The 27,844-nt window shown below is 36.1% G+C and overlaps 4 protein-coding genes across 13 annotated transcripts; 2 read left to right on the top strand and 2 right to left on the bottom strand.

Moving 5' to 3' along the window:
* Positions 1-2,966: 2,966 nt before the first annotated feature.
* LOC140806258 (CSC1-like protein HYP1) lies at positions 2,967-11,042 on the top strand. 8 transcript variants are annotated; one of them, XM_073162808.1, is made up of 12 exons: positions 2,967-3,105; positions 3,520-3,619; positions 3,721-4,069; positions 4,576-4,728; positions 5,850-5,913; positions 6,054-6,263; positions 6,546-6,731; positions 7,990-8,288; positions 8,527-8,803; positions 9,655-9,933; positions 10,061-10,294; positions 10,705-11,042. In XM_073162808.1, exons 3-12 carry the CDS (start codon positions 3,789-3,791, stop codon positions 10,855-10,857), a joined length of 2,136 nt encoding a protein of 711 aa, XP_073018909.1. In that variant the 5' UTR covers positions 2,967-3,105; positions 3,520-3,619; positions 3,721-3,788; the 3' UTR covers positions 10,858-11,042. The 8 variants fall into 8 exon arrangements, with proteins under 8 accessions (XP_073018909.1, XP_073018914.1, XP_073018908.1 ...); XM_073162813.1 differs by having other exon boundaries at positions 3,703-4,069; XM_073162807.1 differs by having other exon boundaries at positions 3,029-3,160.
* A 3,039-nt stretch (positions 11,043-14,081) lies between these two features.
* LOC140804926 (uncharacterized) lies at positions 14,082-15,468 on the top strand. The gene has a single exon (XM_073161083.1). The coding sequence runs from the start codon at positions 14,186-14,188 to the stop codon at positions 15,338-15,340; it is 1,155 nt and encodes a 384-aa protein (XP_073017184.1). The 5' UTR covers positions 14,082-14,185; the 3' UTR covers positions 15,341-15,468.
* A 199-nt stretch (positions 15,469-15,667) lies between these two features.
* On the bottom strand, positions 15,668-20,125 carry LOC140806256 (SNF1-related protein kinase catalytic subunit alpha KIN10-like). 3 transcript variants are annotated; one of them, XM_073162804.1, is made up of 11 exons: positions 19,956-20,125; positions 19,144-19,334; positions 18,753-18,937; positions 18,478-18,660; positions 18,215-18,346; positions 17,878-18,063; positions 17,480-17,569; positions 17,330-17,413; positions 16,959-17,096; positions 16,351-16,593; positions 15,668-16,121 (listed from the first exon to the last, which is right to left on the bottom strand). In XM_073162804.1, exons 2-11 carry the CDS (start codon positions 19,328-19,330, stop codon positions 16,008-16,010), a joined length of 1,542 nt encoding a protein of 513 aa, XP_073018905.1. In that variant the 5' UTR covers positions 19,331-19,334; positions 19,956-20,125; the 3' UTR covers positions 15,668-16,007. The 3 variants fall into 3 exon arrangements, 2 of the variants coding, with proteins under 2 accessions (XP_073018905.1, XP_073018906.1); XM_073162805.1 differs by lacking the exon at positions 19,956-20,125 and adding an exon at positions 19,707-19,848; XR_012112465.1 differs by lacking the exon at positions 15,668-16,121 and having other exon boundaries at positions 16,356-16,593; positions 16,959-17,124.
* Positions 20,126-21,928: 1,803 nt separating this feature from the next.
* LOC140806257 (uncharacterized) lies at positions 21,929-26,693 on the bottom strand. Its single transcript, XM_073162806.1, has 7 exons — positions 26,343-26,693; positions 25,215-25,309; positions 24,325-24,436; positions 24,101-24,219; positions 23,299-23,485; positions 23,082-23,216; positions 21,929-22,987 (listed from the first exon to the last, which is right to left on the bottom strand). Exons 1-7 carry the CDS (start codon positions 26,670-26,672, stop codon positions 22,697-22,699), a joined length of 1,269 nt encoding a protein of 422 aa, XP_073018907.1. The 5' UTR covers positions 26,673-26,693; the 3' UTR covers positions 21,929-22,696.
* Between the last annotated feature and the right edge of the window lie 1,151 nt (positions 26,694-27,844).

The raw sequence follows: 27,844 nt of genomic DNA, 5'->3' as shown, positions 1-27,844 counted from the left end.
CTTGGGCACGAGGTCGAAGATTCGAACTACCCACTGCCTGACCCTGTCTCCTCTGCTGAACAGTCGTCTGGGATCCAGAACCAGATCCTGCTCCACCTCGCAGCTGAGGACAATTCTTCTTGAGATGACCCATCTCTCCGCACTGAAAACAAGCTCCTGCGGCTACTCGGCATTGCTCCGATGGATGGTTCTTCCCACAATGCGCACAAGAATCCTTCTTCTCATCAAAGCGAACATCACCGCTAGACCTTGATCCAGATTCAGAAGAAGAAGAACCTGACTTCTTGAAAGACTGAGGTCGAGGGCTCAAAGTATGCGAAGGTCTAGAAGAAAAAATAGCCCTACCACGCTGGAGACTGATCTCTGCTTGGCGACACCGGTTCACCAACCCATCGTAAGAAGTAGGATTATCACAGACGGTGACACGATCAAAAATCTCCTGGTTAAGGCCCTGAAGGAAATGATCGTACTTGGCTTCAGAACTGCCACTGATATGAGGAGCGAAGGGTAACAACTCAAAGAATTTCTGCTGATACTCATCAACAGACATACTCCCCTGCTTAAGGTTCAGGAGCTCAATCGTCTTGGCCTGGCGAAGGGCTGGAGGAAAGTACAGCTGCATGAACGCTGCACGGAAATCGGCCCACGTCGCTCTACCCTGCGACTGAACTATCGGCGCAGAAGTCGATCGCCACCACCTGCGAGCACGGCCCTCGAGAAGGAAACTAAGGGTCTCTATCTTCTGCTCATCGGTGCACTGGAATGCACGGAAACAACTCTCCATGCGCTCTATCCAATCCTCAGCATCATCAGGAGTCTCTCCACCAACTAGAGGCTTAGGCCCCATCTGCATGAAACGATGCATATCAAAACGCCTAGGACCATCCCGACGATGACGATGTTCACGATCACGATGACGCCTACGATCGTCCTGGTCACCCCAACGACCTACACTTCCCTGACTACTCTCATCACCAAAGTGGTCAGCCATCGCTACAACATAGAATAGGGAAACTAGTAAATTGGTCAACGGGAATCCCAAAACAGAAATCTATATCCCAAAATCAAACGCATCGCTCTGATACCATAAATGTAGTGACCCGTTCCAGAATCACCTACTAATCAAAAACTAAGCATGCAATTAACCTAATTAACAATAATCAGAGATAACAGCGGAAAAAGTCAACAAAACTAAAGTTATACAACCCAATCGAAGTCTAGAATATCTCAAAATGAAATATCCAATACAACCATATCGAATCAACACAATACCGATAAACTAAACCAACCAGCTACTCAACGTCCTCCTCCTGCTCCTCCTGAGCTGTCCAACCTGAGGCCTGCCCCGTGGGAATGGGGTGTCCAAGAATAAACAAAACCGAGGACGTGAGCGATAAGAACGCCCAGTACAAAAGTATGAGTATACAGACTTATATGAAATGCACATGCTATGATCATGATACCGGGGTAGTCAAGAAACAGGAATCACAAAAGGATCTCAACAATGCTCAGTCTAGAGGCGCCAAGTGGATAGTGCCTCGCGGTACACCTCTGGGTCACTGCATCCACTACAAGACAGACGTGGACCTAAAATGTCCCGGACCACCGAAGCCCTCCCGACCCGTCGGCCACTGTGTACTCTCGGTGTCCATGCGTCCACAAGACAGGGCTGAGCGGCCCCAAGATATAGCTTATCTCGAAAGAGATACAGCTCAACAGTAAAGGCTATCTCGAAGAAGATACGGCTCAACGTGAAATGCAATGTGCAGTAATAAACGTGACATAATAGCATGCATCAAATGACATATATCAATGCACCACATAATCATGCAACACATATATGAATGTATACTCAACCAGGATATCTCGGATAGTACTTTCGTACCTCTATCACAGCAATCCTAATCCACTGGAACAACCAGACAACAGGTCTAATCCAAGCCTATTCAACAAAAGCATACTCAATCAATACTACCATGCTCGACTAGCAAAACCAGTACTCCCTAGTACTACCAAAGGTTTAGGGTTTACCTTCGTCCGTCGACAGCCCTTTGATGTCGATTGCCTCGAAACTCCGGCGCTGCTATGCTACCAATCCCGGCAGCTCTTGGCTATCGCTCGAACAACAACTAGCCCTAGAATCCTTCCAAAACTCTCAAAGAGGAGACTTAACTCAAGGAATGGCAAGTCACAAATGAGAAATCCGAGCACTATTTATAGGCCATGTTCGGATCCTCCGAACATCACTTCGGAACGTCCGAACGCTACGTGTCCATTGGCTCTTGACAGCTCATGTTCGGATCCACCGAACATACACTTCGGACCGTCCGAACTTGCACGTGTCCAGCTGCTCTTGACACCTCATGATCGGATCCACCGAACTCCCTTCGGACCTTCCGAACGCTTCGGTGCTTCCGAACCATCTTCGGTCCGTCCGATCATGACTACGGTCAAATTACACATTAAACCTTCTTAATCACCATTAATCCGTTAATTACCTAATTTGGGATTCGGGCTACTACAGCAACTCTTGCTGCAAAATCAGCTTCCATGATTGGAATCCCCATCACCATGGTTGAAAGATCATTGCTAAGTTGTTGGATAACTGCAACTTCATAATAAGTAGTGTTGAACCTGGTGATCACAAATTAGCTTTCAAAGCGGTAAGAGTCTTTTGGCATAAAAAGTAATATTTTTTTATAAGTCGAGTCGGTTCGACCCTATCTTTATTTATAATGAAAACTAATATTTTTGACATAAAAAAATAATATTTCTTCATGAGTCGATTCAAATATCTCTCTCATCAAGTTTTTGTATATTTTTATGATTTTTTTTTACATTCTAAATATGAATCATTAACGGCTAATATAAAAACTAATTAAATTATAATCTGATTCGGTATTTGATATCAAACTTTCAAATTTTAAAACAAGATTTGAAATTTGATTCTATTTCATTATTGGATATGAAAGCTTCAAATTTTGAAGCAAGATTTGACATTTGATACCAAGGTAAGTTATCAGGCGTCAACTAAAAACAGGAAAATAAATAATGCAACAAAATTATTTACGGGGACAGAAATCCGACTGTTTTCGCACTCCAAAGGTTAGCTAACCAAAACTCATCTTCTTTCAACTTCCAATCAATTTTACTGGAAAAGGTTTGATTTTTGCATTATTTTTCATCTCAAGACTCTACTTTTATCGACCATGTGCAGTTTCCAGTTAGGGTTTTTCTTTTCCCGCACTTCCCATTTGATCAGTAATTCAGTATCGATGACCACGTTCACAAATCACACTTATCGAGACACGTGCTACATCATTTATTTAATAATTTTTTCTTAATTTTCAAAGAACCGAGATTGGCGTGTATTATATGCTTATTCTACTGGAAATTGAGGTTTATTTTACAACTTTATTGATAATGAACCTGCCACCTTAGTCTATAGAACATTGAAGAAGATAATAAATTAATTCGCTATATTTATACGTGTTTCCTTGATTGATTGACCTTGTGTAGTTGGGTGGTGATTGTATAAAATCTTGGACTATTTATCATAAGTTCAAAGCTCTCTGTCTCAGCCGAGGAGCTAGAGAAATCGTATCTATGGCCTTCTCCTGTAAGCATAAACTATTCGCCTTTATTTTTGCTAAATTTTGTTTAATTTTTTATTACTGATTGATTCTATGCTTGTTTTAATAGATTTTTACAATCTTGCAGCTTGATGTTGACTGAGTTACTTTGTGGAAGTGAAAAAGTTGAGCAAGTGAATCTGAGAGTTTGAAGGGATGATTCTTTCAGCGCTTTTGACTTCAGTTGGAATAAACGTTGCACTTTGTTTACTTTTCTTCATCCTCTACTCTATTCTGAGAAACCAGCCAAGAAATGATGACATTTACATCCCGCGCTTGGTTGCTGAAGAGAAAGTTGAACATGAAGAGGAATTCAGAGTAGGAAGGTTGCTGCCTTCTTTCAAATGGGTGAAAAAGGCTTGGAAGCCCTCAGAAGAAGAGCTTTTGTCAAATTCGGGGCTGGATGCTGTAGTATTCATGCGCATTTTCACGTTCGGGTGAGTGAGAAGAAATATGTTTTAAGTTATTGAATTTACAGAAGATCTGTTTTTCGGTTTTTTATTGGCCTTAGACTATGTATTCTTAGTGTCATATTTTGCAATTTTGACAAAAGGTGTCGAAGCTCATCAATATAGATGAAGGGGATTAAATTGTTCCACTTGCATGGACATAGAGGCTTGCTCTGAATACACGGTCTTGAATAATAAAAATGAAGATGTATCATTGTTTTTGTAACATAATGAAAATGCATTAAACTTTGTGGATATTGCTTGTGTGGGATGATGATTTACCACATATGTGGCTTGCAACCTTCTGAAAATATGTGTGGATAGCTAGAAAAGAGCAAGTTGATTTTGTGATATAGTTTTTTATGTTTGAACCCTCTGGTGAGTGTAGATTACTGCCCATGGGGCTTGATCAAGAGCTTCAGTTAGTTCATGAGATATCCAATTTTATCTTCTCATCTGCCTGATGTTATGCATTTCACTTTCTTGATTTGCAGTTTGAGAGTGTTCAGATTTGCTGGGATTGTTGGGATTTTGATTCTTCTTCCATTCAATTATGCGGGGAATCAACTAAATATTGACTTCTCTGACCTACCTAACAAATCTCTGGATTCATTCAGCATTTCAAATGTTGATGATGGATCAAACAGGTGACTCAATTTGGTTTTACAAATTCTACTAGAGGTGTTATGAACACTTGCAATGAGTTGGATTTTGAGGTGGAGATAAGATTTTCTTCTATTTTTTCAAGTCAGTAGACTTTACTATGGGGTGGTGGACCACGAACCAAAATTTTGCAAGGCGATTTGTCATCATTTGCAATGCAATATTAATGAGCCTTTTCTTCCTACTATCCTTTCTCGGTTTCTCCATTGTTGGTTCTCCAATATTGTCTTGCAGTTTTCTGGTACAAGACTGAGAGTCAAGTGCTGCACAGAGAGATACTCTGTGTGCATGCTCAATGTATGTATTTTATACTAATATGATGCACAAATTACCCATGTCATTTAAAGGCGTGCCTCGAGCCATGGGTGCAAGTTAGTGCACCTGAAGCCCCAGGCACACGGAAAAGATGCACATCTACACGACGAGGCACGCTTCTCAGCTGAGGCGCAACGCCTTGCTTTTCCTCCTAAAGCTTTTTTCCTCTACAAAATTTAAATTTCTTTATGTTTAGGGTTTGAAAGAGTCCCATAGCACCCGGGCTGTAAATTTAAGCCATCCATTCAGAACCTATTCTCCTGCAACAATGGCAGGCGAGGGGTAGGTTCCATCAAGTTTTATTTTGCATTTTATTTGCCATTTTTAGGGTGTTTTTCCCTCTTTCCTTTTATTCTTATATTTTTGGATAAATCTTTAAATCTGGATCTCTTATTGTTATATTAGATTAAATTTATTGGTTTTTTATTTTCTTATATTTTTAAAAATTAGTTTGGTTGTATCTGCTGAAATTATTTGTATAAATTGAGTCTTCTAGTGGTTGTCTTGAATTTGATTGAGAATTGTTTAATGTATATCAATTTTCCTCTGAGTGCACTACACCTTTGGAAGGAGCACACCTTGTTTGGCGCCTTGTACTCAAGCTATAAGACCTCACGGTTTGTTGGTGCTCCTTGTGCCCTTAATAACTACGCAAGCTACCGACTTGACTTGCTCAATCATTTTGCTGTAATTTTATATATAAGAATTGTTTCCAAATTTGTTTGAATTTAGTAAATATTGACTTTATATTTAGCTTTAAAGTAACATAATTCTTTTTGGTTTCTCAAAGGTTGTGGATACACTTCTGTGCTATTTATATTTTCACAGCCGTTGTCTGCTATCTTCTGTACATTGTAAGTATTTCAAGTGCCAGATTCCAAACCCCCCCCACCCCTACCCCTAAAAAAAACTATAAGAATCAGAGTTTTGTCCTAGTAAATTTGCATCTAAGATGCTCGTAGATAGAAAATTTAACGAATTATATCTTATACAGGAATATGACTATATTGCATCAAAGAGGATTGCTTTTTTCTACTCATCAGAACCTCAGCCTAACCAGTTTACTGTTTTAGTACGAAGTATTCCTGTCACTCCTGGAAGAAGCTTCAGTGAAAGTGTTGAGAGCTATTTCAGTGAATATTATCCCTCTTCCTATCTTTCCCATTCTATGGTTCGCCGAACAAGCAAACTCAGAGGGCTTGTTGTAAGCATTTCTCAAAACTATAATTTTAATCAACGCTGCCTCATTTTTTTGACACATTTATTCATCGTATCAAGTTTTTGCTTCTTATGTCTTAGATGAACAAATCAAAATATGATATGTTGAAAGGTAGGATAATTGCACCATCTAAACTTCTGATGAAGAAGTTGCTCCAGGATTTTATGCTTGAGCAGATGCTAGTGTGGTTCTTAGGTGCATAATACTACAACTTTTGTTTGCCTTCTTTTTGGGTTCATGACTGTTCCAATTTTTTCATTATTCTAGAATAAGGCAGACAAGGCATATAAAAAACTTGTGCACTTGAAATCAACAAATGACGCACAACGAAGATACACACGAACAGGTTGTCTGGGGCTTTGTGGTCGAAGAGTTGACCTAGATGAATATGAAAAGTCATTAGATGATATGGAACATAGTGTGATGACAGAACGATCTGCTATTGTTGGAAAGGTAACAAGCTCTGCTTATAAATGATAGTATGCGTAACATATTTTGAAACTAAATGGATATAGCTAAAAGTGAATGTGCCACGTGGTTGTATTTTTGTCATTATACATGAATTGATGATGTTTTTAGTACAAATCACTAGTATTCCATAGCCCATGTGTGTCAAAACTTTGATATGGGCTTTCTCTATTTCGAGAATTTTATGTTCTTCTAAAAAGGATGGTATTTCGTGAAGACGCATTCACGTCATGACACACTAGTCATCTTATTATGGACAGTCAAGTTTTCTCTAGTCATTTTATTATGGACAATCAAGTTTTCTCTGGAATGATATAGCTCATGTGTTCCATCTGAGATCAATTTATCTATAGTGTAGTAACTCAATGAAAATTATGTGGTTGGTCGGAGTTTTTTATTAGCTGATGTGGGTTATGGCATCTCGATTACTCTCACTTATGGTACAATATAATTGAAGCTAGTGCCACAAAACATATCAGAAGGAAGAATCAACTTGACTTGGTATGTGACTTTGTGTAACATAACATGATTAGTGTGCACGATGATAGAACACAATAGATCAAGAACGAGCATGACATGCGGTTGAACCTGTTATGGAACATAATTTGAGGATGAACGGCATCATGCTGTATGGATTTGGATCAAGTGTTGAGACCCCAGCATTGACACTGTAGAAATGCATCGTAAACCTATTTGTATCAATCAAAGCAGCCCAATATCAATTTTTATTTTATCAGATCTTATTAATGACATTGCAGGTCAACCTTGCAATATACCTCTTATGAAATCGAAGAATATATTCTACCATCAGATTATTATTAAATTACGAAGATATAAATTGATGTAAATTATTGTCAAGATCTCTTGCCATGATTCACAAGATAATTTCACCTACTTGAAGGGGTTCTGATTGTATTCTATATTAGAAGAGTTTTATAGAGTTTTAAGCCTTCGAATATTATGTTACGGATGTAGTTATTTATGGCTGAACCATTTAAATCATATTTTGTATTGCATATTCTATTCTTTATATTTCTACTATTCGAAATTCATCGGGATGAATTGTCTGTGGATTAAAGTTTCTGAAAGAGGTTATTGAGGTGTATATTTTAACTAAATTGAAAAATGCATAAATCTGTATTATCATGTCTGCTGAGATACCATGAAGTCTTATGTGCTCCCATATTCAGCTTACGATTTCGGATACGGTATGATGCTCCACTTTTCAATTGTCCCTTATTAGGAAGTTGCGGCAGCTTTTGTGTCGTTCAAGTCTCGGCTTACTGCTGCAACAGTTTTACATGTTCAACAACGGCTGAAACCTACAGAATGGGTTACTGAGCAAGCTCCAGATCCGCAGGATGTTTATTGGCCCTTCTTCTCTGCATCATTTTTCAAGAAATGGATTTGCAACATGGCTGTTATCGTGGCGTGGATTTGTGTAACTATTCTGTTTGTTCTACCTGTTGTCTTCGTGCAAGGTCTTGCTAATTTGGATCAGCTGGAGAAATGGTTCCCCTTTTTGAAAGGTCTGTTAGAAAAGTAAGTGGGATTTCTCACAATTTTATTTCTTATTTAAATGTTTATGTTTAGGTATGTGATCTCTGAATGAAAGAACATGCAATAAATTGGATTTATACTGCCTAAAAATCTTATCTGAATCCTAACGTTGACCTGCCAGACATGATGACGATGTAATCTCTTTGTACATTGTTGTCCCGAAATGACAATTATAAGTTATCCTTAAGGTATATAATGAAGCTATTTCTTGCCCATGCAGAAAAGTTGTCAGCCAAGTGGTTACCGGATACCTTCCAAGTCTTATTCTTGTGATGTTTCAATCTTTAGTGCCTCCGGTGATGATAATGCTTTCCTCCATACAAGGATACATCGCCTTTAGCAAAATTGAGAAAAGTGCTTGCATCAAAGTATTATGGTTCACCATATGGAACGTCTTCTTTGCAAATGTACTGTCAGGGTCAGCACTCTACAAGGCCGACATTTTCTTTGAGCCCAAAAACATTCCTGAGACGTTGGCTGTGGCAGTTCCTGGACAGGTATGCTAATTTTAAATGTTAATTTCTCACACTACTCTTGAAGTGGTGGTACCTATTATTTTGCTTCGAGTGCCTCTCTGTGTTGAGAGATAGCCACATAATTATCTAATTGAGTTTATATACATGGGGGACTGTGAGTCTTTGGAATAGGGCGTCCATGCCCCATTGCTTGACAAACTTATTCGTAGCTTTCTCGAAATTTTGCCCCTGATTCCGATGGCTCATGTTCTTTTTGTCTTTTATCTTTACATTAATGGCTTTTCTTAGATTGATTAGATTTGTATGTAAGATTCGATCACTCTGTGTACCTGTGTTTCAATAGATATATAGGTCGGGGTCCATCTTAACCTCCATGATCGATTGTTTTATTTAATGTGTGTGTGCACATATGTGTGTATAGAAACCAATGAATTTCAGAATCGAAAATTTAATATTGTATATGCATTTAAAATGTGATATAAAATGTATGGACTAGAAGATTCTTTCCGTTTCACAAATTTCAGTTGCACTATATATGTGTGTGTGTGTGTGTATATATATATATATTGAGAAGAATCCTAATCATACTTGTACATGGGAGCGAAGTCTTAAGCTTGATTCATGGCTGGGGAATTGTTAATATAACGAGTTCTGATTTGATTCTCCACGACATCATTCATTTTTTACTCTTTCTAATGGGCCCTTTTTAACCATAAGATGGTCAAATTAAGGCCCTTTTCTTGGATCCAAAAAAAAAAAGAAAGGGCCTTAATTTGTCCATCTTATGCGACTGTCAAATATTGTCTCGGTCAGATACACTTGTAGACACCTTGAAATAATGCAATAATCAATTTGAGATTTCTTTTTTGCAGGCTTCATTCTTCATTTCATATGTCGTAACATCTGGATGGACCAAAATGTTTTCTGCAAAACTTTTTAGGCTGAAGCCCCTCATTTGGAGTTACGTGAAGGGAATTCTTTGTTGTAATTCTGATGAGGAGCATGAGGTCCCTTCCAATCCTTATCACAGTGAAATTCCCAGGATTCTGTTTTTCATCCTTCTTGGTGTCACATACTTCTTCCTTGCGCCACTAATTTTACCGTTCGTCTTGGGCTACTTTTGCTTTGGATATATCATATATCGTAACCAGGTCAGTCTATGATGCTCATGCTTGTTCCTTGGAATTTAAACTATTTGCTGAATCTTTTGATCTCTTCCTTTTCTGTTGAGGACAATCGGTAAGGTTTGTAACTATTCATTTAAATTGGTTGGAACAGCTTTTCAATGTTTATAAACCCAAGTTTGAAACTGGAGGAAAATTTTGGACTGTCGTACACGACGCTACAATATTTGCCTTGATATTGATGCATATTATTGCCATTGGGATATTTGGTCTGAAAAATGTTCCAATAGCATCCAGCGCAACTATTCCTCTTCCAATCCTCACTCTCATGTTCAATAGTTACTGCCGAAGACGATTCTTGCCTTGTTTCAGAGGTTATCCTGCTGAGGTAAATATACGTCTTACCTCAACACCTATTGCTGTATTGTTAAGCATCAATCATTTTTTGCATCTCCTCAAAAGATGGTACCTATCCCACCCTTAAGGGTATAAGCACTGGTGGTTAAATTCACCTAATTGCAATTAATGCTGCCTGCCAAAGTTGAGGGAGGTGGTAAAGAGACGATGAACTAAATATACACTAGCACCATGTTTTAATGCATCGAATAGCTTTGTGTTTCTTCTTTCGGTTAAGCTTTTCATTGCACTTGCTAGGGGGTCAGCAGTGACGATTACCCCACCCCACCCCACCCACCCCCACCCCCTCCTCCACATTAAATTCTCTATATACATGTACAAATTTTCGCGTAGTGTGCATAACCAGAAAATGAGATAAAACTATTTGTTGTTATGATGCAGTGCTTGATAAATAAGGATAGAATGGATGAGAATGATCCAGGGACGTCTTCTTTCTTCGACGAACTTGCTACTGCATACCGAGATCCTGCATTGAAGTCCAGAAGAGAATTTAGAAGGAGTGAGAGCTCTGGTAACTCTCCCCTACTCTTCTAATGTTTGAAGTTGAATTTGATTGTTGTTGTTGTTGTTGTTGTTGTGATGTTATAAATTGGAGGTGATTGCTATAATCAGATATAGAACAAGTGCAAAGTGAGAAATGTTCATTGTGTGATATGTTTCCATATGTAGCAAAAACACTTGCTGTTTCCCATGTGTAGTCGAATCTTTGTTGTGTGAAATTTGTGGATATAGTTGCCAAAGGACCTGAGAAACTAGATGCAGTAACACAGACACTAATATGAAAATAAAGATGAAAGTGAATATTATAAATTTCCGAAATTTCAATAATATCTCTTTTGTCTGTGTACCTAAAAAGCGTTACTTGAAATTAAAATGATGCGACAAGGGCTAAATTTATTTATTTATTTTTAAATTAAACTTTTTAAAATATTTTAATCGGCTAATATATCCTCCGTTTCTAATAAATCAAACACGCTTTATTCATTATGTTACAAATACTCGAGTACGTTTACCTCATTTGTAAAGGATTTATTGTTGGATTCAAATGAAAGATTTCTAAATTGATATGTTATGTCTTAAAAAAATATAAGTTTTTAAAAATAATTTGTATGATCGAGCACTTGCCGTTTTATAAAAAACTATAGCTAGTAGTAATGGTGCAACTCTTTTAAAACGCAAAACAGCTCAAACACCACGGTTCGGTCGTTCCACCAAGCAAAAACAATTATTACACCCAACCTAATTTCTTTAAAATAACTTGGACTCTGTAGATTTCATGCTGATCTGCTGTCAATATAATAATCAGAGATTCAAGCAAACGGTGTGAATTTTCAAGTGTTGGAAACCCATTAAAACGCCATTTCGAGAGAAGACCTGACCCCAAGTTTCTTTGTTAAGTCTCCACCTGGAGCCATACCATTACATTCCAGACAACTTCCTATAATAATAATAATAATAATATATTATATTTGTCTGATAATTATTTTTTAAATTGTATTATATAATCTAACATATAAGTCACCTCTCCTACTTGGAATACTACCAAATTTAACTTCAAAAATATAATATCACAATCCGTAAATTCATGTCTTTGTTCGACGCTGACATATACTTGATTCAAAATATAAAATTTTAATTTACTATTTTTTTCCTTCATGTCTTCTTCGATATTAGAATGCTATGATTTATGAAGCACACGTTACGTGCAATAGGTAATATCTCTACAAGAAATAAAATCCAATTCCGGGTTTGAGATTTTTTTTTTGGGTAAAAACAAAAAGGTATTTATTTATTTTTTGTGTTTACTTTTTTTTATTGACTTTTTGCTTGATACAATGATACCCCATAAGGAAATTATCGAAAATCAATTTTAATAGTTTCTTAAGATTATTTAATTTAAAAATTGTTTTAAATCGGTTTTGAATAAATTTTGCATAGAATAATTCATTGATAATTTCAAGAAAAAAAATTAAACAATCCAACATAAGAAACAAAAGGTGGTGTGTGTTTGATCACATTGTAGCTCTTGCATGTCTTTTCTTTTGTTAACCCAATTCGCCTCTCAATACTAAGTATTTTCATTAATTTTTTTGATAAAGTTTATATATTTGATCGTCCTTCACACGATTTTAATTAAAAAAAATTAAATTGTCTCCTTTTATTAATACACACACACAAACAGACACAAGAAATATACATTTATACATATGAAATTGTTTTATTATAATTTTTAACGACGAATTAAATTATCACAAAAACTCATGTGAGACGGTTTCACGGGTCAATTTTGTGAAACAGATATTCTATATGGGTCATACACGAAAAATTATTACTTTTTATGTCAAATATATTAATTTTTATTTTAAATATGGACATGATTGATTCGTATCACGAATAAAGATACGTGAGACCGTCTTATATAATAACTACTCTTAAATTATATGCCACCCGACAGCGCAAAAAATGTCAACATCTACACTTTAGGGTGTGACGTAACGAGACCATTGAAATATAAATTTAAAAAGTAAAGGCATCCAATTGCCTTAATAAAACTGCTCTGTCCGTTAACATCAACTTTGTATAAATGCTTATTGTCTATATCCTACATGAAATTTGACTAAGAAATAATGTGTAATAAATATTAGGGGTTCAATTAATCAATACTCCGATAAATTTTGAGTCATTTATATTTGTAAGCGTTGTATTACGTAATTTATATTTTGAAATAAACGAAACTCGATAAATTTCAAAAAAAAAAAAAAATAATCGGACGTCGATTATAATCGTCTTGTCGGTAATAATGATAATTTGCTAGTTTCTTCATTTTAATATATTCTTAGTAGTTTCTTGAGGTTAATAGTTAACCAACTAATACAACTAATACATATTATTCTAACCTTAACACTAGAAGTCTTTTTCAATAAGCTGATGGTTCTTGTTTGTTAAGCTTTTTTTATTTCTTTGATTATATAATATGAAGAGAACAAATCAAGAAAGTAAGTGTAATAAACATCTCAGCGTCACTTTTCACACCAAGAATTGTGACCTTGGGATTCACTCTTTGGCCAAGTCAAACCACACGCATTACTATATTTTATCATATTCATATTGCATAAAGACATATATTACATAATAATTTCATTTTATATTTGTAACTTCCCTTGATATATTTTTTAAAATATTATATAAGTAAACAAAATGGTTTTGGCATATACATTTATTTTTAAAAATAATTAATAAAAACGTGTTATACAACTCGTTGCACTATGTTGTTTTAATAAATGGATGTTAATTTTTTTAAAAAAATTACATGTGATTTTCAAAATTTTCATAATAATAAGGAAAAAACTTGTGTGAGACGGTATCACGGATCGTATTTTGTGAGACGGAACCATTAAAAAGTAATACTTTTTATGCTAAGAGTATTACTTTTTATTGTGAATATTGATAGGGTTGACCCGTCTCAAAGATAAAAAATTGTGAGACTGTTTCACAAGAGACCTACTCTAATAATAGAACATAGTGATCATTACGGCAATGTTATCTTATAAATAAATAATTATAATCTAGATGATTATTTTGTTGAGATATGTTTCATATGATAAAGTTGTTACGCTAAACATCCATTGATTTTCCATTTGTCTTGCATGAGTTGAAAATAGTAGGAAACGAAAAATGAGAGGACCATTTCAGCCTTATTTTCTCCTCTGACAAAATCTTCCCATTTCAGAGAGAGATATATATATATATATAACCATTCCCTACACCAACTAACAGATTAACAAACATCAAATTGGTTCAAGAAACACTCGTTAACCAATTTCAAGTGACCCCTTGAGTCCCAAAACCAATACCAAGAGAAATGGCAAGAAAAAGAAAGGCTTGTGCAATGGTGGATGATCAAGAAAAGATCAACTCCGACGAGGCGAATGTTGCCTCGTGGGACAATATGGTGCAGGAGGCAGGAGCAGTGGCTGCACTAGGTGGAGTCAAACACGGGAAGAAGCGGTTTGTGGGTGTTCGGCAGCGGCCATCAGGGCGGTGGGTGGCGGAGATAAAGGACACTATACAAAAGATTAGAGTATGGTTAGGCACATTTGACACCGCAGAGGAGGCCGCCAGGGCCTACGATGAGGCGGCATGTTTGCTTCGTGGGGCTAATACAAGAACAAATTTCTGGCCACGCTCGCCGAATTCTTCCTCCACTCCTGCTTTACCTTCAAAAATCACAAATCTTCTTCTTAGCAGGCTTAAAGCAAGAAGCAATAATGTCTCAAATCCAGGCTTGAATTCTAATTCTTCGTCTTCATCATCTTCTTCTTCCATGGCTTTTGTCGATCATCAAAAACAAATATTAGAATACACGGATGAAGCAGGACCTGATATCTTAGAATCCCATTTCACGGATTTCCTTAACGATTCTGATGAAGATTATGCCCTGGAACACAGCAACTTGATTACTACTGACGGATACAATTGCTTGAGTTTCGAGTCAAACATGACACAAACTGAAAGCACCCATCATCGAATCAAGGAGAATGAATCCGATGATTTCCTGCAAGAACTGGAAATGGAAAATGAAATTCAAGAAAACGGCACTGCCAGTCTTGAACCTATGGACTTCAAATTTGTGGACGAAATAGGATCCATCGAATACTCGCCTTTCGAAATTACTGAGGAGATTTCAAGACCAATGGATCAAGAAGACGAGCCCTTGATGCTGACTGAGGCTATGAGGAGAATGAATTATGAGAGGAAATTTTCTGCTTCACTCTATGCGTTTAATGGGATAACAGAGTGCTTGAAGCTGAAGATGAAACATTCTTTGGACAGGTCTGATCAGCTCACCAGGCTTCGAAATGCCTGTAAACTGAGCCAAGAAGAGATTAAAAATAGCACAGTTGAGCAAGAAAAAGTGGATGGTGAAGATGAGATTTCCGGGGATTTGTTGAATCAAGATGGGGAACTGTTGCTGTGGAACTCGATTGAACTCGCTCCTATTTGCTTTGTTAATTAACTTTGATTCAATTATACATTTTAATTCTGCTGATATTTGTTTGTTGCTATTTTCTCAAAACATTTGTATCGGAAAGTTAAAAGAAGTCGCATATCATTAGCTATGACAATGTTGCAGAAGATTTTTTTACCAACAATATTAATGACAAGTATTTGGATTCGAAAAAAAATCCAATTGTATTAACCATGAAACAATATGCAAGTATTCTAATAGTAGATGACTATTGAGAAAAATCTTTCATAATTTTGAAATACTAAAGATGATCCATTCTTATTTGGCTATGTGTGTATGAACGAAAATTAGACTTATTTTATCCAACAGATAAAATTTAGGAACAATAAAATCTATATCACAATTCACAACCTACATCAGATACTCCGTGAATGATTATTTGCACATTTCATACCACATCTGACTTATTTTAACTGTAAGAACACAAAGATTCAAGAAAATCCTGATTCGTTCTAGGAACTTAGAAATTGCGAAAAGAGAAGTTAACAAGTCTAAGCGTTGTAGAATCCAACTCCTTATGAGGGACCAATCAACGGGTTGGCACCAACGGCATTCATCTGAGAGCAAGAGAGTCGGCACTTATCTGACCATATATACAGCATCAACTTCTGATTGCCCACAGATTAACAGTGTTTGAGGTGGAAACGTAACAACTTCACAGGACACGAAGCTGGGCAAGAAAGGCAGCACAGAGATCAAGAAACAGGAACTGTGGCCCTTGAACTCTCTGCAGATCAAGCAAGTATTTGTCTTCACGAGTTTTATAAAGCTGTAGATATGAAATCAGATGAGTCAGTTCTATGTATTTATTCTTCTTATTCGCCTTTACTTTTGTGCTCTGCGATAAAATTTCTGGGGCATCACTCAACATTTATATCAGCAAATCTTGCTTCTGGTTTCGTTATTTCATAAATGTTATTTCTACTTTTGCAGAACGCGATTCTCTTAAATCCACGATAAAAAAAATTAAAAATGAACAACGAAATAAAGATCATTGCCTGCATTTCAAACTTGACCACATTTGGTGGCCTAAAATTTCCATCATGCCTAATGGTAACAGACTCGTCTCCATTCTGAGGATAGTCTTGTGTCGGATTCTCGGTGTTTCCTTCATCCTCACCAGGAATGGCATGAATCCATCTGCATTTCATGTTATATTGCCCAATCTTTTTCCAGAAAACATTTAACTCTTGCAGAGCTTTGAGAACTTCAGACATTATCTCACGAGGATGTGCTCGCGACTATCAAAAAAGGTAGAAGATATCATGATCATCCATGACAAACTTACTGGAATTGGGGGAAACCGTAAAAATCAATATAAGAGCATGCCAAATTCGAACGAACTTTGATCTTTAAATATGAAACAAGTAGACTAGAAAACTCTCAAACGAGATTCCAGAGAAAAATAGAGATAAAATTTTAGCTTAAAAAAATAACAGCATAAGTTTCATCAATTGCTATTTCCAAGTAAGCACGCTCAAAGAATTTGAGCCAGCCCCTTGAATCGGAACCACCTGAGATCATACTTTTTTGCAGGCGAGAATGTTTCACACCAATTTCAACTCCATTGGGAATAAACTGAGAACAAAGAAAAGAAAGAACTAACTTGGAGTCCAAGTGCCCATTTTCTATCGATGGCTAACTGCCTTGCTCCAAAATGTTGATAATCAATGGCACCAGGAAGCCGGTGCCCAACAGAAGGGGCAGCAATATCACTTACGTTCATGATATTATATCCAGTTTCCTGAAGAAACAGGAATTCTTTCAGATATCTGAAATCAGGAGAAGAAAATATTTATGTGCAAATATTAAAAGACGAAACAATGAGAGTAGTTCAGAAAACGGATATGGCAAAACAGAACTAGTAGTGGCTAAAAAATAGGATGAGAGAATATAATATTAAATCAAACCTGCCCTTGTTTACAAACATGCAGGGAAAGCGCAATTAATGCACTAACATGATATTAAAAACCTTACCATGGTTTCTTTGAATTCATCTCCAAGGTAGCCATTGGCAACACGGAACCGGTTGTCGAGCAACAAAAAGTATGTAACGGTGCCCTAAAATACATCAAAGAGATGAGAAAATCCCAAATAAATATGTAAGATAGCAGTCACAAAAGTCACCTCATTTTGAACCCTGTTCTGAAGCGAATCAACTAGAGAATTTCTCTCAAAGCCCATCTTAACCACTTCCTGAATAATATCTTCTTCAATCTGCATGTGACAATTTTTGAATTGATTAAAAGCTGTTCTAATCATCAGTTTAAATGCATCAAACAAATAGTGTGATGTGTGCATCATAAAAATCAGATCAAGTAATATGCATATGGCTACCAAATTAATAACGAGAGCCTCACACAGGAAAACCACAACATACGTAGGTAAATATGCATCCGTAAAGAACTGTAATAGATGTTCCGGTTTTGTAGTTATTTTCTAATTTTCCCATGATTGATCACATGAAATGGCAATTTCGCATGAAAAAAGTAACGCGTGCATATGCCAGTGCGATTTCGAGAAACCTTTTTTGCTTGCTGCATGGAATCTGGTGGTGGCACAGCCAAATAGCGTGGTAGACGTGCTAGGAACCAGGGGTGTGCACGAATCTCAGGAATAGTAATTCGCTTCATGGGATCAACAATAAGCATCTTTGGAATCAGATCTCTTGCGCCAGCAGATAAATGGCTCGGAAGAGTATATATCCCTCCCTGTGGATTAATATTGCAAGAAATAGAAATGAAGTATTTCAAAGTACAATCTGAACGTTACCATTTATCCCTGAACTCTGTAGAGGATGAAAAGAATATGAAGTGAACAGAAAAATGACAAACATGAGGACATAAGTAAACCTGAACATACCTTGATTTTTTTGAAAAGATTGGGAATGTTTTCATCATCAAAGGGAAGGGTTCCGCAGAGAAGTGCATAAAGAATAACACCACAGCTCCACACATCGACTTCAGGCCCAGCATATAATTTACCAGAGATAACCTATGACAAAATGCCGACCAAACCCTTTAAAATCCAATTTTCAAAATTTAAAGAGCCTAAATCCAAGTTTCTCGTAAAGCACTGAGTTATTGCATGGCTTATATTTCACTGTTGCTACTTTTATATGGTACCTCTGGAGCAGCATAGTTCGGGCTTCCACAGCTTGTCTTCAGAAAATGACCGTCACGCATGATGTTGCTCAATCCAAAATCAGCAATCTTCACATTGAACTTGGAATCTAAAAGCAAGTTCTCGGGTTTCAGATCTCTGTGAACAACCATATTCCTGTGGCAGTACTCAACTCCAGAGATTATCTGTAATATCAGCACATTCTCACAGTTTCTGGATATATATGTATACCCATCTTAAATAAACTAAGAAGTTAAGCTCAAATCAGGCATCACACCTGCTGAAAGAAGTTGCGAGCCTCCTCTTCATGTAACCTTCCTTTCTCGACAATATAATCAAACAACTCACCAGACTTCACGTACTCCATCACCACGAATATATCAGCGTGAGTCTCTACAACCTCATAGAGACGTATAATATGGGGATGCATAAACAGTCTCAAAATTTTGATTTCTCTTCTAACTGAAAGAAGAAAATCAAGTCTTCCAAAAAATCATAAAAGTTAAACTGCTAAGCTTGATTCTCCCTAAAAATAAAAGTGATCAGAATACCATGTACAGAAAATCAGCCCTCTTTGAATAATTTTCACACGGTAATACTAATCAATATCATGCCACTACATGATTCATATGTGGCATTTGCAAAACATTTCAAATGAGTTGACCAACCTTTTTCTTCCATATCCATATTCTTTATCTTCTTACGGTTAAGGATCTTGATCGCAACTTTATGCCCTGTCAATGCATGGTCAGCAATTTTAACTTTGCCAAATGACCCGATCCCGAGAGTCTTCCCAAGCTTATAGTTCCGCAAGAATGAATCCACACTCCTGCTATCTGGAACTGACCCATCCATATTCCTGAACAAAATTCAATTATAGAGGAATATAACAGTATGTAAATATCTAACATACATAACATTACAGATATAGCATCGACATAAATTTGCTCTGGGGAAACATCAGTTCAATTTGGCAAGTCAAAACATAAGAAAAGCATTTGATGGAAAGTATTAAATCTCCTTCCTTAAAAGAAATATTAAACTTCAATTATATTGTCCACGATCCACGTGACTAATTTCCTATTCCCAAAATCGATGCACTTTCCAGTTTTTCTCTGGAAGATAGCACTATATATGAATATTTAAAAATAAACAGGTAATTATAAAGTGAAAAAACCCAATACGTGCCAAAGGAAAAATAAAAAATCTTAAAAGAAGAAATGGTACATACACATAAAAAAGAACCCTACACTCAATATCCCAAAGCTCAAATCTTGATAATCAAAAAAAAATTCCCAAAAACCAAAATTGTAATCCATCAACTCGAATCAATTTTCCCATAACAAAATCAGGAAAATTCATTTAAAGATTAAAAAAACATTTAGAATACCATAGGTTATATTTGTAGAATCAGATTATTTTACGTAATATATCACAAGAAACACCCCTAATACGATATATTATTGACGAAAAAGCTTACAGAGAAACAGAACGACGTGCAGCGCAGGAAAATTATCGCAAATTTGCAGGTGGGTCTTAGAAAGAATGAGAAAGTACAATTAAAAAAATTGAAATTACACCATTCAAGAAATTTGATTCGGAGCGATCCTCATGCATGCGATAGATTGCTTTCTCAAATTGATGCAAATGGGAAGCGCGTGAGGCTTTTGATTAACGTGCGTGATAACAATTACAAAATTATATTTTTAAATGTAAAAATTATAAATTTATATATTTATAATATCTAATCTAATAATTTAAAATATCTAATTACTTCACATTGCATTGTAAAAGTTCATATATAGGCAAAAATTTATATGAGATGATTTCACGGGTCGTATTTGTGACACGGATCTCTTATTTAGGTCATCTATGAAAAAGTATTATTTTTGCCAAAAACTCGTGTGAGAGGTCTCATGAGTCTTATTTGTGAGACGGATCTCTTATTTAGGTCTTCCATGAAAAAATATTACTTTTTATGCTAACAATATTACTTTTTATTGTGAATATAGGTAGGGTTGGCCCGTTTCACATGTTAAGATCTGTGAGACGGTCTCACATGAGACCCACTAATTACTTTTTATGCTAAGAGTATTACTTTATACTATGAATATGGGTAGGGTTGACCCGTCTCACAGATTAATATCCGTGAGACGGTCTCACATGAGACCCACTCTCGGATAAAATGCTTATCATTAGATAAAAAAAAAAGTTACAGTTGTTTTTTTTTTTTTTAAAGATGCATTTTACATGGGTTTGACTTGGTATCGTGTTCATATCTTTGTATGGTTTGTTTTTCGTTCATATAATACAAATGTGGTTGCAAATAAGGTGGTGTTTGGGTTGAGCGTGTATGAGTGATAGTAATATTGAGATGGATAACATCTTTGGAAGTTCTCGTATATCAAGATGCTGAAGTTATGTCGTTTGATCTGGTTGATTATGTGGACCATAAAAGTACGACTACAGATTTTAAGGGGTAATATTGTTTCTGCTGGACATAAGGTCGACGGTAGAAAATAGTAAGACATATCTTTAAGAAACATGAGACAACACCAGCAGAGAGACACATATCTCTCTGGACTTATAACCTAACAGCCTGACCTAATATCACACAAGTAGGTGTACTATGTGTTGCCTCACGTATAAAAAAATTAAAGTCATGTCTGTGCTAACAACTATATTTTTTTGGTCCAATGATAAGCAGTTTGATCCTAACATATAGACTCGATGACTTTTTAAAATTTTTTTTAATCATTCTGACATTGTTCGTGATCCAATATGGGGAAATGGTATGTACATTATACTCTTTATGGTTTGTTTAGGAATAACCGATCCATTTAGCTTGGAACAATATTGTCATTATCGGTATGATGATTGAATCGATCTATCTTAAAATCAGTCGGACCAGAAAACCGATTTATTCTAAAACCGAACCGATTAAACAAATTTGACCGATATATTTTTAAAAAACCGATTGATCAAACTGGCCGAACCAAATTCTGATTTTGATCGGTCTAGTCGATTTCTCTGAAAATTTGTACACCACCCATTTTTATCAAGGCCCAACCCATGAAAAAATGGGGGCAATTCCGGAATTTACAAGGGTACTAAGCCCTAAGTTTCCCAAAACGCGTGCGTATATATTCGCACTTACCTCAGAGGGCAAGAAGACAGCGCCGTAGGCCGAGCGCTTCCCCCGCGAGAGAAGGGGTGGCGTGGTATTCCACGGGAGAGGTTTTAATCGTGGCGCACGTTAGTGTGATCGGCGCACATTAATTTATTGGGGACTCCATGGCCGCTTTGCTGCTTTAGTCTTGCAGCCAACAGCGAGGGGATTGCCCTATATTTTTCCTTACGTTTTTCTTTTATTTTTTTTACTTTGGTTGGATTTTACTCTCTTTTCTGCTTAGATTCAAAGCTCAATCTTTTAGATCGTCCGATTACTTTTAAAATTGAATGTCTTAAAAACGATTAATTTGGGACAACCGTGTTGCTTGTGTGAAAAGATCAAACTTTTATGAAGTAGAAAAAATGGTGGAGAGGTCGGCATTGGATCTTGTTTGGGAAGATTTGATTGTTCGTCTAATCTCGAATAAAGCATAATTTTGCGTTTAGCTCAGAACCCCTTAGAAGGCAATTGAGAGAAGAAGGATTAGAACCCTTGGAGCGCGAAAAGACAACTCATTCGTGTACATTTCCGTGCTGAGCCATTCATCTGTCACATTTAGCTTGATTGCTTTGTGTATTAAAATATTTCTTCTCTTTGCAGTACGCAGCTAACGAGTACGGTCGAAAAGCATAACTGAGTCTAAGATTAAAGTTTTAAAAACTAGATAAAAAAAAACTAGAGTTGTCCAGTTTTTAATCTTTGTTTTGAATTTGAACTGAGCTTATCTTGAGATTGGTACATGGTCATTGCTACGGGGATAGCATTTTCTTTGAAGTGATACCCACATTCTATAGAAACGGTAACAAATTTTCCTTCAACGAGTTTCCTCATAGTCAAGAAGACAATAAGTTCAATCTATCAGATAATCTGAACAGACTGCTGGACCCTCCAAAAATCATTAAACAAATTGAATTTTGTATTGAAAAACTTCTAGAGTTCTAAAGCCTGATTGACTTGCCTTCGAGAACTTGAATTCACCATTTGGCTTGACTTTTCTGCAATTGACAATACGTACGCTTCCAGCCGCAGTACATGGACCGAATCTATTATTATTGTCTGGTTTCAAGAATATATGTTGAGGAGACGGCTAAGCCTTCCATGTCATAAGTTCGAACCAATCTCTGTCTCGTTCCAGGCGACTCGAGCCAACATAATTCCAGATGGAAAGACTTGGCTTCTTGCACACTCTTTGACACATCAGTGGGGAATCCCATGTACATTCCTCCTGGCAATAAAGTCATCTGGTACCCACCATAAAAAGTGATCAAGTTGTCGGAGATAGAACCCTTCCAGTTTACGGTACTGGTAGCATCTTTGTTATCTGATTTAGATTTAATGTCCTGCATCCATATATAAAATCAAGGATATTTACATCAACAATAAAATCCTCCTACAACTCTCGATTTTGTACAGAAAATCAGGAACTGGAAAAACCTGAATGAGCTGACCATCATCGTTCATTTCAAGCGTTGCAATTGTATCGGCTTCAGCAATTGTAAACCCATAAACACCACTTCGTTTAGTTACAGAATGACCTCTCCATGTCCCTAAATGTGGAGAAATCCTATCCTAGAACCAAAAGTTAACTATCATGTAACCCATATCTCATGAGTGGGAAGGAAATTTTGTTGTTGATACAAGGATAAGGTACCTTGGAATCGTCCAAGGTAGGATGAAGAGGCACTTTGCTGTCTCTTTCTTCCAGGAAGACAATGAGCATATCCAATATCCCTTTTGGATCCATGATATGGAAAGCTCTAACTCTTGCATCTCGTTCCAATGAAAAAAGGCAGTTCTCACATACAATTGCGGGTCGTCGAGAAGGAAGTTTTAAGTTTCTGCCAGAAAAATACAAGAACGAGAAAGAAGAGTTTGCCTTGAGAAATTGAGCATGAGATTAACAATATAGGCACAATAAAGTATTTACAGTATCAAGCGACATCAAAGCAAAACAAACTTTAACTCTTGATGTTGTGCTATATGTCAAAAATCAAAATGTTATCCACCTTTTTTTTTGTGGATAGCGAGAAGAACATTTAGTGCTTCTGATAAAACTATACGCATAGGTTCTATTATTTGAAATAGAAGTCTGAAATCAAAGATCTTGTCAATTACCCCTACCATACAACCGATACACATAGTGAAGAATTAATAATTTCTGATTTGAAAGTTCATCACTAGTTCGTAGAATTTCAGACAGAAAACTGAAGGATGTACGCATTATTTACCCCATGGAATTCATATTGGACTCATGGAGCCAGGAGTGATTTCTAATTGATAATAGATGCCTAATGTCTTTATAGAATCAACAGCAGCCCAACACATATGCTTAGACATAAAGGGGAACCAAAATGATTAGATGCCACACCTCCAAAATCAAAAAGCCGCTCTCATTTTTTCGGAATTATCAACTCCTCATAAAAGAATTATTCATCAACAAAAGAGAAACGAACCTAGGGGATTCTTCTCCAGTATCATCTTCACCTAGCACCCCCTGTCGTATAACTGTTTCCAACATTCCAGCTGTCTGGTATCTCAAAGCAAATGCCTTTTGTTTTGGGAAAAAGCCAATCTGCACACTAAAGTCAATGGATGAAAAACTAAAACCACCAACAAGACGACTGTAAAATCTGCCAATAGTTTGCAACTGCTAAGCTTTCAGCTAGCTCAAACTCACCTGCTGATATTTGTCCACCGTGAACATGTTGGTTTCCTTAATTTTGTACTCGAACCATTCCGACTCATCCTGAGAGCCTGATGGGCTTAGTGGAGGTTGTTTTATGTACAACCTAATTTTGAAAACCAAAAAAAAAATACATCAATAGACTAACTCCAGAGGGAAATAAGCTGCATTAAGTGCACCAGTAAAACATCAACCAACAAAGATTAGAGGGAAAAAAACATGGCAATGCCAAGTAAAAAAACACAAGAATATTATTCGACCCTAGGTCAATTTGAAAATATATATATACATATATATATATATATATATATATATATATATATATATATATTCCATTTTGATTTGGGGAAGATACAAAAGCGACAGACCAAGAAGTATTACCAGATATTTACAAATCTAGGATATAGATAACAAACATGATGGTCTGAGAACAATGAGAAAGAAAAATATTTTTAGAAGTTGTGAAGGGAACATGACATCGCGCACCATGAAAGAATTGTATAAATTTAAATACTATTAAATAATAAGTGCTAAATTTCAAGCTAACGAGATCGTCAAATACTTTTATGTTCTACATTGGGAAGTAGATGCAAAATGAGGAGATATAAAGGCTAGAAAGCAAAAGAATATGATCCTACAGAATACAAAAACTGCAGCAAACTAAAATGTACTGACTATTTGAATTTGTTGCACATCCAACTATCAGTTTTTCTTAGAAGGTTGATTTTGGTTCAACAACCAACTCAATATAAAAACACGATTTTACATAATTAAATTCTTGAATAATGCAAAATCTATTCACCAATACCCAACATGTATCAATGATTCCACAAATTATATTGATATAAATCAGTCGACAAGTCTTCTAGTTTGAAAGCACTTACGATTGGATCAAACTGCGGAGCTCATCTTCACCGTAATAACTCACAGCAAGCCTTGTACTAATTTCATGCAGTAAATTCCCATTATAATCAAATTGCTGCAAGAAATCAATAAGAGAGTTAATACCAGCATCCTTGGTGCAATCTTTAATGCAACCAAAAATCTATTCATTTTATTTAAATTATCGTTCATTCAAAAAAATAATAATAATTATCATCATTTAGGATGAACATATTGAACTTGAATGCTCTTCCAAAGAGAATTTCAAATTCAGGAGTCACAACTTCAAGAATCAACAAGGGTACGCTCGTTCCCAAAATTATATTTTTTTAGAGTTGCGGTGATTTAGCATTGACACCCATACCAATCTATAAATAACTAAAAAACAACGCGAATGATACTTGAGCCAAAAATATGATGAAAAATTACTAGCCGAAAATATGATTTGAGCACTAGGTGCTTGACAATCATTTGACACTTTTAGATGGGATCAACTACATTAAAATCAAAGAATCTACTTCCACCCAAATCAGAAAATTGTTAATATCAACACAGAAGCAATTCATATATCGAAAAATTCAGAAAAATATTTGCTTTTCTGTCCCAAAATCTGTAATGAATGATTCACATCTGCAATCAACATAACTATGGAGAAGGGTTGTGGAAAATTCAAGCTCGAGGAAGGATAAGTGATTCTGATTCACATAAGCCAGTTTCAACTAACAGCAAGGACCAAGAAATTGAAAAGCAAGAAGTTGACACTGAGGAAGAAGAATTGAATATGATTGATCAGCTCAATGAAGGCTATAACTAGAAAAGCCCCAACATGCTCTCTTCCTTTTAATGCTGGAGCCGGCACTCACTCGAAAAGTGTAATACTTAGGTGTATCAGATTCAATCCAGTTCAAAATTCTGATGAATTCAAGCACAATTTCAAGCTTTTTGCGAGTGGAGTACAGCATAATGATACCGACTGAACAAGTTCCCAAACAGCTCGATTAACACACAGAAACTATAAAGAGAACACAAAATATTAATGGAACAACAGATAAAACCTAATCGAAACGTCCCTAATTAATCACCGGGACTAGAAAAAGCAATTAAACATTAGTACGAAGAATCAGTAGTACATGAAAAGAGCCAATCCAATTGCCCAAGTTGAGCTCAATGAAACGATGAAGGACGTCGATGCTAATCGACAACTCGTCGCTCAGCTGTCCGTCTTCAACCGCCGTGCCGGAGGCGGAGCACAGCCGTGGCTTAGTTGATAATTGTAACTGAGCTTGAAGAGAGTTACTGACAGGCCGAAGAAAATGCTTGCGGACCCAGCATGCTGCAGGATGCTTGCGGGCTTTGGTCGGGCCGAACGAATATTGGGCCGGGGGTGATGATACGGAAGAGAGACCCGTTGCCATAGGAGGGAACAAATGGTTCCGGAGAAGATGAACCATCTTATCCATAACTTGGCTAAAAACGTGTCGTGACAATTGAAACGCGATTCTTTGCATACTTCTATAAGAATTAGATAAAATGAATTTCCAAAACAATTGTTAATCATTATTCCTTAAAACTAAGAGGTAACTTTAGAGTAATGAGGTTATTTTAAGCAAACAGAAAAACTTAATCAAATAAATTAAAATTAATTTCTCCAGGGTCTATTTATTTAATTAATAGTGATAGAATTTAATTATTAAAATTTTGATATTTTAAGAGCATATCCTAAAATGCCAATGATTTTATTAATTATTTTTTAAAAAACCGATATAAGAAGAGCAAAAAATTAATAAAACATCTAAAAAATATAAAACAACAATTGTGTGAAAGTAAGTTCAGTAGCTTTTTTTTTTAAACAAGTAGCTAATCACGTTCTTAGATTTATTTTTTTTTCAAATATGTCTTCTATAATGTGTTTCATATACTTTTCACACACAATTTATGTGCCTTATTGGTAGTTCTTGTGATAGATATGTCTTCAAGCCATAAAAATAGATATGGCCCGTCGGACTAGCATGTTTCGCCATGAAAAACAGGCAGGCTAGATTGTTACTTTAGTGGTGTGTTTTGGTGAGAGTGGTCCACTGGTCATTTGACCTACAATGGGTGATAGTTGCCGCGTCTTGGCCTCGGGTTCATACTCGCACTTGCGCAATTATACAATAAATCTCTATAGAAACTATTTTGTATTCATCGTCACTTGATAAATTTATTGTAAATCCTTATAAAGTATTTTTAAACTTTAATTCTTTTTAAAAATATGAGATAAAGATATCACAATCACCAAACAGCGTCCTCGAGGCTTTTTCTTCTATCCAAAACCGCATGAATCTAGAGATGACTTATACAGATTAAAGAGACAACTATCATGATATAACATTTTATCTCGTTTGCGAAAATGTTTAACTCAAATTGTTATATAAATTTATTATAAAATATTATAAATTATTTTTAAACTTTCATTTTCGTCTCAAGTTGCCTTATTTATGAGTTTATTTGTTTCAGGGCATTATATCTTCTTTTTTTAATTATATTTTTTTCTTTAGATAATTATCTTAAAATATATGGTTAATTAATTAAAAATATATACTGTCCATTTTCGTCAACAATTGTTTATTTTTATTGGATAAGTAGTCAA

The sequence above is a fragment of the Primulina eburnea genome, chromosome 11 (genome assembly GCF_022965805.1).
Source record: "Primulina eburnea isolate SZY01 chromosome 11, ASM2296580v1, whole genome shotgun sequence".
NCBI lineage: Eukaryota > Viridiplantae > Streptophyta > Magnoliopsida > Lamiales > Gesneriaceae > Primulina > Primulina eburnea.
This window is presented reverse-complemented; position numbering and strand designations above follow the sequence as displayed.